Genomic DNA, 12,932 nt, shown 5'->3' on the forward strand with positions numbered 1-12,932 from the left:
ATGTGTTTTTTCTTGTAATTATTAACTATTTTGACATTTACTTTATGGGCTTTGATTATTTCATTTTAATTTGTTATATATATATAAAGTCGTTTCTGTTTTGACCCAAACAGAATTAGTTTGTTGGCTGCAGGGGGAAAAAAATACGTGGTCAGGATTCAGATTTTAAAATAGAGTTTTCTGTCTTCATTTTTGTAATGTCTACATGTTTTCTAATTGTTTTTTTTAAACTGGAAACATTTCTCAGGAGCTTTTTTCTATGAATCTAAAAGTCTTCATTTGTTTTTAACAGAAAACTATTGTTTTAATGTTTAATTGAGAAGACATCAAGTATTTTTCATCTATAAATAACTATATTTCATAAAAATGAATACAACTATTAGCAAATGTAAAAGAATATTGATTTTTTTCTGAATTCCCGTTGCTTATTTATGGACAGAGAGAGATTGTAATTCCCCTGGTTGGCCACAATATGTCACTATTTTTGTTGCCGTTCCTTTCAGTATGCTTGTTTCAAAAGATCAAATGATTTTTGGGGCCAAAAAAAATTTAAAGAACCCTTTTTACTAAATGTGGCCTTTTATTATGAATTGTTTCCATTTCCTGTTTTTCGTATCTCTGTAGTTATTTTTAGCTACCAAAAGCTCTGACAAAGCTGGTGTTTAAACAATAAATCAGGTTTTTTTAGTTTGTGATAAATATGCGACACATGTCAAAGTGAGTTTAAGTGACCTGAGAGCGAGAAGTGAAAATAAAAGAGCAGAAGTGGGTTTCATCAGAAGAAGACTGAAGTGAAACAGATCAGACCGACAGGGAAACAAGCATTTTTCTTTCTCTCTTTTAGGGTGACGACAGTTTTATTGAAGAGCGGCGTCATATTTGGTGTCAAAGAGAAGTTAAGCTCAAAATAAGGAAAGAAACTTGATTTGAAGATATGCTGGACTAAGATTTGATGAAAAGAAGCTTTTCTCAGAGCTAAAACTTAAACCACTTGCAGGAAGAAAAGTCAGTCAGTCTGCTAAAGAAAACTGAAATAGTTTTTTCAATTCTTTTAACTATTTGTGAAATTGTGAAATTCACTTATCAACTTTATTTAACCTGATTATACTTCCAAAAAACCTTGTTTGAGCATCAACTGCTTTCAAAATGCTGCTAATAAATGTAGTAGAATCGAATTTTAGATTTTACGTTTTTTTTTTTACTGTTTCTGAGTGAAATTCATCAATCTTTTCACATTTTTCTCATATAAATGTGTGAAATGTTTGGGAGCAGGAATGCGGTCTTGTTGCTGACTCGTCTGGTATTTGAAGAATGCAGCTGTCCGTCAGAGCGGGCTGGGAGGCGCATCGTTTCATCCTATTGTTGTGCGTGAGGACCCACACGCCTGTCTTAAGGCAGGCCTGTGATGGCGGCGGCGGCGATTACCTTGTTTCTGACCAGGCCGCACTGCTCCAGCGCCGTCTCCACCCGCCGTTTATCAGAGAACAACTTCATAATGCTGGAAGACAGAGTTGGGTTTGACTGGGTTGACCCGAAACCCGTCCAAATGTTCAGAAAATGTGATGTTTTCTGCTCACTTCTTCACGGGAATTTTGCCCTCCTGGTTCACTTGCAGCTTCAGCTTGGTGTATCTGAAACCAACAGACAGGAAGTTACCAGAAAGTTTGGAAATGCGCATCTGACGGGTCGCTGTGGACTCTTACGCTTTGAGGAGGTAGCTGTTTCTTGTTGCATTGTGGGAAAGGATGTTTGTTGCCAAACTGAAGAGCTCTTCTGTCCAAAGCTGGGGCAAAAGAACAAAAACCATTTTTTTAAAAAGGGGATTTGTTTGTTTATTGGTTTTGATTTGATGTTCGTATTAGAGGTGGAGAAGGAGGGCTGCAGCTTCACCTTGGCTTCATCCTCCGACATCGCCTGGAAGTTGAGGTAGGAGATGTTCACCAAGTCGTTTCCGTAGACGATGGTCAGCGACTTCCCCAGAAAGCTGTCCTTCCCGACGCTCAGCATGCTCTGCAATTTCGCTTCCTGATCAAACACACAGTTCGACATCTGAGAGGCCTTTTGGCACAAGCAGAACCAAAAACCAGGAAGTGAGTCACGATGGAGGCAGACGATGCTCGTCAGAGATGGCTGGTGGGCAAACAAGGAGCAAATACTCCTTTGATTAATTGGATCAGAGTGCTGCACCGCATGGACCCCATTTATTACCTTATAGGGGGGGGGTTTCTAGGGGTGTAGGGAAAACAAATCGATTCAACGACATATCGCCGTATTTCTTAGATTGATACTTTAATCGATTTAAAATGTTGTCAAGACGATTTTTATCTGATTATTGATGAGCGTCCTTCAGCGTCTGACTCATGTTTTCCACTGAGCCTCTTGGAACAGCTCCACACCGCACCAAAACAACAAGATCCCGCAAGATCTGGCCGTTTTTTCCAAACACTTGCATCTGCGCTTCGTGAAGGAATATCTCCATCTCACTCTGGAAAGGTCTTCTGAAATTGGTTGAGGTTTTGCACAACCTTCAGTGTGCTTTCCTGGGAACTTTCTGAACCTGCCAATCCGGTTTCCTCCTCTGCTTGTTCTGTCACGATCTGACCGGGTTCACGAGCAAAGACGCTCTGCGCTTTGATCCTGCTAGTCAAGCGTCGCCTTTTAAACCAAGTTAAACTTCCAACAAAGAGACCAACTTGAAAGCACAAGTAGCTTCAGACCCGTCGCTAAAATAATAAAGAAGTGTAAACAAATGATCAGCTTGGAAGCAGGATAGACATGCAGGTATGCTATACAAACCCTTTAAATCCGTAGGGTTAGGATTCAGAGAAAACATGTTTGGGTTTTGATTTTGGAATAAAATCTTTTCATAGGGACTGATTGTCTCCACCTTAAAAATTCCTAATTTTTTTGTCCAATATTATTTAGGAACCTCAGACTTAAGAAAAAGGACAAACCTTAATCTCATTTATAACTTAAATAAATCTGATTTAATTAAAGAAAAGAATATGGAAGTATAAGCTTTGTCTGAATTCCCGCCCTAATCCCTAAATACTAAAAAAATTACATACATGAATTCTAAAAGCGAGTCTGACACCATACTGACAACTTTTGTTTTTTCTTTTTAAACGGCGGATATGACTTCATCAATTTTTACGAAGGGAAAATCTCATTGATATGAGTGTTTTGTGACGATCAACTGATAAAAATGTTGATGGTTTATTACAAAGAATACGTTCAAGTACTAATTTTTTGCAAAAATTGTTCAAACGCAATGCATTGTGGTCTATATCACCAACCTAATGAGCATCCATGCACACTAGTTTTTCGCAGAGACTTCTGGGAAATTTCTAGGGGCACTCGATTCTGGAACTGTAGACTCGGAGAGCACTACAAAATGACAAATGCACTATAGTGCACTACATAGGGGTTAGGGTGGAAATTCAGACATAGTCATAGTTGTTTTTGGATATTTTTAATGCGACACAATCTTTGTGTAATTTGTTAAGCTTGGCTACCTTTATAATGTTTTTGATGTTATTAAAGACCCACTCAGACAAAAATGGTGTTCCTTATTGACAGAGGACAAATATCTAAAACATAAAATTAAAAATTGCATTTCTCAGTATCTCATAATTCAAATAAAGAAGCAGACGAAAAAAACGTTGAAAAAGAAAAAAAGAAATACGCTGGGCTGTCCACAAGCTGCCTGCTTACAATTCAACATGTTTTTTTGTATGTTTTTTAAGAGCGACAAAACTATTTTTTGTTTAACAAAAACTGAATCCCCACTAAACTCATCTCCATTCCTGAACTTGAACCCAAAGCCGTCCTTGGTTTCTTGTTGTTACTGATCGCCTGAAACGGATCCGTCCTCCTGCACTAAGTCAGCACACCCACATGGCTGAAGTGTTTACTGCTAACACTGTACTTTGTCTCCATCTCGGACTGATATCCACGCTTGCACAACAACTTCCTCTGCAACAGTCGCTGGTTATATCACTTCCTGTCTGACAGCCCATCTGTCAGCTGGCTCATTAGCGCTCCATCACCTTTGCACCATCAGCTGAGTGAGGAAACACACACACACACGCATCTCACTGACAGCTACCCGTGAGTTTGTGGTGGGAGGAGAAGGTTATCAACAAGAGGCGGCGACAGCTTCACCCGCAGAAACGCTCGTACCAACCTTTGGCTGTCGGGCGTACTTTCCCGTCCTGGTGTCCCTGATGGTGCTGATGTCCAGGATCTCCACCTCCTGGAAGACAGAAAAGGATGGAGCGCTGAGTGAAAGTTTGTCTTTACCGTGACATAAAGCCTCACTAGATCAGACTTCATCAATGTACCTTTACATGTACCTTTACTTTGACACACTTCCTGTTTGTCAGAACGTTTTTGTTGTTGGGTCAACTCGGACAAAACGGTAAAAACAAAACATTTGGATCAAAACTGTAGTCTAGAATGGAAAAGAGAATTTAAAAACAATTTAAAAAGGTTGGTGGAACGTTTTAAAGCAGAAATCCTTTCATCAACAAAAACCTGATGGTTAGCTACTTTTCTAAGAGATAAGAATCTGACAAGAGAGCGAAAATGGTTTCTGCCACAACAAAAGTCTTTCTTAACCCACCGAAGTTCACCGAAGCTTTTATTCTGGAGACAAAAAACCCCAAAAATTTCAACTAAAGCTTCAACTCTCTTTAGACTGGATATTTTCTGATGCTATTCATTAGAAGACAGCGATTTGATTTTCTGGTCACATCGCTCAGCTCTGTCTGAGCTTGTATCTATGGTAACTGAAATAGTTTTGAAAAACCCTCAATATCCTGTTTCTGATCTTGAATGTATCTGGGACCAAAACTAGACTTTAGTTTCCAACTTTTCCTTTTTGATTAAACAATTCTAGTTTTTCTTTTACGTTTGTAGCGCCACCATGAGGAGACAAGAAGCACTTGGGATCAGAGACAAACGCATCATCTTTTCTATCTTTTAACATTTGCCAAATTGAACATTTTATTATGTAACACAGAGGAGACAAAGGCAGAACCAGAGATCATTCCTCTCAAACGTTTCTGCTCCGTTTAGCCCTTCATCTTTACTACTTAATCATTTTAATGGTTTCTTTAAGCTTCACAGGGAGAAAAAAACCCAGTGAAACTGTGTTCAGATGTACAAAGATGCCAAAGAGGTTTGAACAGCTGAGAAGAAAGGAGGAAGAGCTCATAAAACGGACCATAAACACATGGAGGATGCGTCCATCGCCCTCTGTAAATATTTATTGAGACCTACACTCATCCCACGTCTCTCCAACCTGCTACGATTTTTCCCTTTGGCTCGACGTCTTGGACCATAAACACGTTTCTCCACCTTGAGGATTTTTGAAATAGTACAATTGGAGACCTTCTGCGACGATTAACCCATTTTCTCATCATCGTTTTCTCCGTCTATCTAAGAAAAGATGAGGCCTTTATTTTTTTTTCACCCTCAGTCCAGCTACAGAGACGCACGCCTTCCTCACTCTTCCTCATCCTCCACTTTTGATGTCCCCACACCGCAGCCGGGCAGCTCCTCTGGGATTGGCTTGGAGGAATAAAGGTCAGCAGTGCCGCCGCCAATTGGATCAGACTTTGTCTACAGCTTTGTCCTCTGATTGGCCTGCGGAGATTTGCTGACTTCCTGGGAGAATGAGCCACTTTTGTGTCACACTTGTGCACACACACCTCCACTCCCACAGGCCATGGTTTCTTTCTGCCACCGCCACCGTGACTCCTTAGAGACCGCAGTAATGAGACCACAACTTGGTCTTTTAGCGTCGGGAAAGCGTCGCAGACTCACACACTCACAGGAGACCTGCCATTATGAACACATCCCTAATGTGCAGGTTCCAGCTTGTGAAACATCCTGAGCTGTTGAGCAAGACGGGGTGGGTGTGTTGGTGCCGGAGCCTGCATGTCAGGCCTGCACACATCTGATTTGTTTGACACAGACGGAGCTGGCTGTGAGAAAATGTTCCCTTCATGATAAGGCGCTAATGTGTCAGTATGTGACCAGAGAAGCGTGAGTGAAACGTAGGTGTTTTTTTGCAGCATAGTTGCGTGTTCAAGCGCATGATGTGCTGCGGGTAAACACATGAAGGCCGTTCATCTCTGCACAACAGAAATTTGCATTCCTGACGTCCCGGCCCCGTCATTCAGCTGGCGAATGCATGTTCCAGAGTGTGATCTGTAGCTGCTGTGAGCCTCCTCTAGTCCTCGTATGCGGGCTCAGAACAGAATTCTCCGTTTGTCCCGTTGGGGCGCCTTCGTTCAGTTCCCATTGACCGTTTTCCAAGAAAAACTAAGCAAGAGGATTTACTTTGAAAGAACCTCCCCTCTTCCCGCCTTGGGAGTGCTGTCATCAACCTGCAATTTGACAACATTTCCCAGAATGCAACCACAGCAGGCTGGTGGTGGGAAGTGCATTTTCTTGCTCAATAAAGTCATGTCTTTTTCCTTCAATGTGTTTTTCTCAGAACCAAGTGCTTTTGAATCCAATCATTTGTAATTCCCACAGAGACACAGACACAATGAAGCACCTTTTAACCTAAAACCAAAGAAAACTTTCAATTTAATTCACTTTACATTGATATTTCATTTAGTAACTAACTACCATTATAGCTGATAGCTACTAACACGCTAAATTTACATACAATATAGACACATGAATTTCTATATTTAACATGAGTTGATTTTGTTGTGTTTAAACAGCAGAAAATCTTGTTAGCGCTAAAACTGTTGTACTTGCAACAGGAAGCTTACAAAGTGTGCTAGCGCTAAATTGAGAAACAAACACAAAAGTAAATGGAAGCCAACATTTTATGAAGAAGCTGCTATTATTAACATTTGAGGCTTGAAACATTTTAGTTTAGGAGGGAAAGATTTAAATATTGAGTCAAACTAAACTCTGCGATATTTAGTGGCCAATTAACGCTATAGCAACCTCTTCAAAGTGTGTTTAAATTACATGTCAAGAGTCAGAAAAAGTAATAAAGTAAGAAGAAAAGATATATTACACATTTATTACAAATCAATTTATCATAAACTTAACTTGTACTTGTTGAAAGTTAGTGTGTTAAAAAAGACAAAACGTAGAATTCAGACTCTGCAAAAACTATTCAAGAACAAACAAACGAATAAGAAAATTTGAACTAACACACAAAGATAAACTGCTGGTTCATTTATTTATATTTACTTTTTTTTTTATACCAAAGCTGGACTAAAAACCTAAAATTGTTTTTTTGCTGCTGCTAAAACTAACAAATAATTCTTAAAGAGTTGTAATTACCTTGCCATTCAATAATAAAAAAAATAAAAAAATCCCTAATCCATTAACAGCCGATAAGCAAAACACAAATTTTTAACTAAAATATACCTAGCATTCACCTAGCATAATACTAAGATCTAACTAGCATTTACCTAGCCTATAGCAATTAACTAGCGCAACTAAAATATAATTAGACCAATACGTATACAGCTAACAATTAACTAGCATATAGTTAGCATAACTTAAATATAACAAGTGACTAATTTATTAAGCAAACTTTCGTAGCCCACTATGATTTAATCTGCATGTAACTAAATAGCATTTAACTAGTATTACTACAATTTAACTAACAATTAATGAGCATTAAATTAGCTTAACTAGAATATATCTATGATCTAACTAGCATTAAACTTGTATTTAGTTAGCACTTATGGAGCATTGAACTAGTGTAACTAGACCAGTGTTTTTCAACCAGTGTGCCGCGGCACACTAGTGTGCCGTGGGAGATGGTCAAGTGTGCCGTGGGAAATTACCCTCATTAATCATTCACTGATCTAAAAACATTTTCCATCTCCAGGAAATCAGCTCTTTGTTCATCCAAACAGGCCCTGATAAAACGCTGAGTAGTGAGGAATATAAAAGATCTTAAAATTACTTTTTCTTTGTGTTTATTTGATTCTATTAAAGACATTTTGATAAGAATGACGGTATTTACCTGCAGCTATAGCGGTTTGCGGGAAAGTCCCGCCCCTTTACCTGTCTCCGCCAATCATTGTTGAAGGCTTAATCACATGTCAGCAGTCTGACCAATCAGAAGTGCTTAAAGTCTTCACTTCCTTGTTCTTAATTCTGCTCATAAATTCTCTCAGTTCCAACAAAAATACCAGCTAAAGCTCGTCTTTAGCGGTGTAGCTTTCCACAGAGTCCGGTGTCAGACCGTGCACAAAACAATGAAGCTCACAGACGCTGGTCTTTCTGCCCTTTTTCGGCAGTTTTCACACTACATCTCCCATGATGCATTGGCTTAAAGGGCCAGTGTCCCAGCGCACAATGAGTGCGCGTGAAATGTCTAGAAACCTCAACGGACAAACAGTTTCTAAATTTTCTAATTTAACTTTTATTTCATCTCTTAGAAAAAACAGCCGCAACTTCCTGCTTTTTCTGCCATAATTATCACAAAATGCATGTGAGATTGCGGGGGGGGGGGGGGGGGGGGCTGTCGATCAATAGATCAATTTCTGCTTTTTTTTTTTTTTTTTGGATGCTGGTGTGCCGCGGGATTTTTGTCAAGGTTAAAGTGTGCCGTGGCTCAAAAAAGGTTGAAAAACACTGAACTAGACTATAACTCAAACTCAAACTTTATTATTTGTATAGCGCCTTTCATTTCAGTTAAAAACACAAAGCGCTTAACATAAAAGCAGATAAGAGTCCTAAAAAATGAAAATGATTAAAAACAGAAAACCCAGGACAATCACACAAAGAGGGGACCCCCCCCTCATCAGGTTCCTCCACCCACCCAGTTCCCCCAGTAGAACCCTGAACACACAGAGAACTGCAGCTTAAAGAAGGTCTGGCTTGGTACTGCTGTTAGGAAACGATATCTTGGGGATCCCTTCATTCCAAGGCCCAGCCCGACCACAGGGGTCAGTACCACAGGCCCACCCAACACAGAGCAGCCTAGGGCCCACTCTACTGCTATTAGACCACATAGCAGTAGCATTTAACTAGCTTGATGACCTTATATCTAGCATTATACTAGCCCATCTAGAATATAACTAGCACATTCAATGAAAGTTACAAAAATAAAAAAAGTCAGCTGTAAACGTTAACTTGACCTTTTGTGACTTATAGTTGTTCATAGGTCATAAGTCGTGGCTTTTTACTTTTGTTAATTTTCAGGAATCGTTTTATTTCTCGCTTAGATCTCAAATTCAAGTTTCTTAAAGGCTGGAAAAGCCTTTGACTGGTGACTGCAGGTGACTATCAACTTTTTCACAAACGTTTGCACATCCTTGCAGCAAAAACACAACCCGTCCCCGAGATGTGGGGTTCAGTTCACTAAAAGAACTAGTTTTCTGCCTTCAGAAACACGAGCAGCATTAGGAGTGTTTCTAGAGCAGTGAGCCTCATCTACTCCTGTCTTCTTTTTCACACGTCGTTGGACAAAACTTAAGTCCGCAGACAGAACCATTTTCTTCCATTACTCCTCCATCTATTTGTGACACTCATGCTCACTTCTGGTGTTTTTGCAGGTGGAGGGAGCTCCACCCCGGTGTGTGTGTGCTATTTGTTTAGAACATGCTTTGAAGCGTTGCATTGGCCGTTTTCTGTACTGTTTGGGTTCTAAGAGTCTGAGTCAGGTTGTTTACTTGTTTTCTAATACACTCTGTTCTTTGTCAGGTTTGACTGTGACAACACAAGATGAGTCACTTATTTTAAGTGAAGATTAATTCAGTTTGATTTATTTTGTCTTTCTTTAACCCACACTTGGATTGGGTTTCACTAAAATGTAAAAAAAAAAGCTCAATAAGCAGTCAAAACAACTATATAAAATGAATACACTACCCAGAATGCCTCAAGTGGCCAAAAGGCAGGCGACTGGTCAGAGGAGTTGATGGAAAGTTTTTCAATTAAACTGTGTTGTTTTTAGGGATGGGTATCGTTAAGGTTTTAACAGTACTAGTACTCTTATTGATACCGCTTATCGATCTGGTATTTTAACAATACTCTTATCGATACCTTTTGAGGATGAAAAATAAATAAATAAATACCAAGTTACGAACATAAAGTGTTTTATTTCCTCATTATGCAACAACAATGGTTTTTTTAAACAAAACATTTTACTTTATACATTTTTCCAACTTGGAAAAGTAAAATGCATGAAAAAAGAATTTATTTAAAGAAAAATAAACAGCAATGTTTTGACATATTGCTGTCATGATATAAATATAAAACAAATTAAATAAATTGGTTTCTTTTAACCAAATTTTCATAAAAGATAAAAGAAAAACACAAAAGCAATTAAAAAAGGATGTCAAATTAGGCCTGAGTTTTGCCAAGTCTTGTGTCCATTGCATACGAGTTGCTACCTTCTGGGTTGCACAGTGGTGTAGTGGTTAGCCAACCACAGCAGCCAGTGGTTAGTCAACTCACAGCAAGAAGGCTGGTTAGAACTGCGGCTGGGACCTTTCTGTGTGAACCTTTGTATGTTCTACTCATGCATGCGTGGGTTTTCTCAGAGAACTCCGTTCCCCCCCCACCGTCCAAAAATATGCTTCATAGGTTAATTGGTAGCTCTAAATTGTCCCTTGGTGTGTGTGTGTGTATGTGTGTGTGATTGTGTGGCCCTGAAACAGACTGGCAACCTCTTAAGGGCGTACCCCACGTCTGCCCTACAGTAACTGGGATAGGCTCCAGCAACAGGAGGTTCTGAAAACGGTAGGAAGAATGGATGGAAAAATCTCTAGTTTGCAGCTGCAGTAAACAATATTCAAGGTTTAGCATTTTGGAAGCAGTTCGGAGGAACTTAATATTTTTTATTCATTAGGTAAGGTTTTAATGGCTGACGAAGTATGCCATTATATATGCTGATCTTTCCGATGGGTTGAATAAAGCAGAGAGAAAGTTCACCTGTTACCGCTTGTTTTTGTCCAAATGATGAAGCAAAAGGTTGTTTTAAAGAAGCCGGCGCAGTGATACAAAACATTTAAGCTAAGGTGACCGGAACTTCTTTTTTCACTGTGCGGTTATCCTGTGGTATATCACTTTTTAATGCACACCCAGCAGCCAATCAGAATCGAGTATTCACCCAGACCATGGTATTACTTGATTTTAAAACCTTTTCTATAGTTATTCTATCTAAAGTATTGTTTAATATGAAGAGCTGAGGAAACTAAAACCTGTATTTATAACAGCCGTGCAGCACCGTTGTAAATGTCACGGTTCCACTGTTCAAAGGTGATTCTGATTGTGTGCCGTTTATTAGTCAAGCCCTATATTTAGGCTCTTGAACAGAAACATTTGATGTGTTACGATCACAGCCTCGCTCCCTTTCTCCTTTCCTTCCTTCATTTCTTTCATTCTCCCCTCCTTCCTGCCTTTTTTCCCTCCTCTGCTTGCATAAAGAACAGAAAAATATCAAAGAACAGCCGAACAATCAAATCCGCGGCGCCGTGACGTAGCTGGGCCTGCGTTCGAAAGATCACTTTTCCTGAACACGTCAGCGATCGAATGGCGTAAAGCAGAAACCCATCCTTCTGATTGCTCTGTACTCAGACAACACTGGAACGATCATATGACAGGAAGGGACTTTAAAAAGGAGAAAAGGCTGAGAACCACAACAATGAACTTCAATCTGTCTTAGTGATGCTACAGGAGGACAGAGGAAGACTTGAGAAAAACGAGGAGGACACTTAATACCCCTGTGAAGCATGGGGCGACTCTACAACCATCCCCTCGTCACATTTCCTCCATCTATAACCACAGGACTCCCCCCTCCTCTACCCCTCTACTCATCAGTCCATCTCCCCTGTTTACTCTGCTCTCCACTCATATTTCTGTGGTGTGAGTGAACATCATAACAGAGTTTTTAATAGTCCCATTTCAGCAAAGCATAGCTGCAATTCCGTCTGCAAGACAGAGAAAAACAAAAACACAGAAACGTGAAAAAACAAAGGCCTAACAAAAGAAAAATGACGTTTGTCCAGGTGCACGAGGGACATTGAAAAATATATTATGAGAAAACATCAAACACCACACTCCTCCCAAAACGTCTGACAGAGCAAACAAGCACACAGCGGAGTAAACTTGCCCGGCGAAAATAGCAACCGCCGTCATAAATCTTTTGCGAAATAAAAACACACATGGATTAGCAAGGCCGTTTTTTTTTTTTTACTGCACAAATAGGCAGCCCTCTGTAGACCATTAACAGACTCACACATGCATTTACAAAATGAGAAACGTAGATGATAAAGACTCACAAGTCTGTGGAGTAACTGGATAAAAACTAACGGATGACTTCAAATTAGCTTGACGGTGCAGAAATGCTAAAAAGCCCAAAAGAAAGCCTAAAAGTTTGAAGCAAAAACTACAATTTAAGAACCAAATGCAACAAGAAGAGAAGTAAATCACACAAATACTGGTCATTTTTTTTGTATTTTCGGAAGTATCTACAATGCTGGGACTTTTCGTGGCTACAGAGCTAGCATTTTAGCGCTTTAGCAAACAAACTTTGCCACATAGTGTGGTAAACTTTAGCAAAGTCAAGTTTTGCGTAGTGTTAGCACCAATGAGGAGGATACATTAAACTTAAACTTGGTCACGCCCTCCAAATAGCGCTGCGTTTTTCAGACTGGCCTCAAGAGCGCCACATGCTTTTTATGCTAGCAAAAGACCATTTGTTTTTCTGCGCAAAATCATTAAACAAAAGAAGATTGAGCAGATTTTGTGGGATAAAGCGGGATTGAAATTAAAATAGTAAATAATAAGAAACGTCTGTTTTTTTTAAATAAAATTTAAAAAACACGTACTTAGTCTGGACGTTAGCTTTAAAGCGAAGAGCCAAATTACCTGGAGCCGCTGTACTGACTACCATAAACAGTGGCCTGTTGCGTATTGACGCCAGTTTCTAATAAACT

The 12,932-nt window shown here is 39.6% G+C and overlaps 1 protein-coding gene across 1 annotated transcript in view; it reads right to left on the minus strand.

The window, feature by feature from the left end:
* plcb3 (phospholipase C, beta 3 (phosphatidylinositol-specific)) overlaps window positions 1–12,932 on the minus strand; it is a 58,627-nt gene that overhangs the window by 15,726 nt on the left and 29,969 nt on the right. The window contains exons 3-7 of the mRNA XM_023965810.2: window positions 4,187–4,255; window positions 1,891–2,025; window positions 1,704–1,783; window positions 1,578–1,631; window positions 1,426–1,498 (exon numbers count right to left, since the gene is read on the minus strand). Of these exons, the coding sequence (XP_023821578.1) occupies window positions 1,426–1,498; window positions 1,578–1,631; window positions 1,704–1,783; window positions 1,891–2,025; window positions 4,187–4,255 (411 nt within the window). The remainder of the gene's footprint in view (window positions 1–1,425; window positions 1,499–1,577; window positions 1,632–1,703; window positions 1,784–1,890; window positions 2,026–4,186; window positions 4,256–12,932) is intronic.

The sequence above is a fragment of the Oryzias latipes genome, chromosome 18 (genome assembly GCF_053564925.1).
Source record: "Oryzias latipes strain Hd-rR chromosome 18, Olatipes_Hd-rR_3.1".
Lineage (NCBI taxonomy): Eukaryota > Metazoa > Chordata > Actinopteri > Beloniformes > Adrianichthyidae > Oryzias > Oryzias latipes.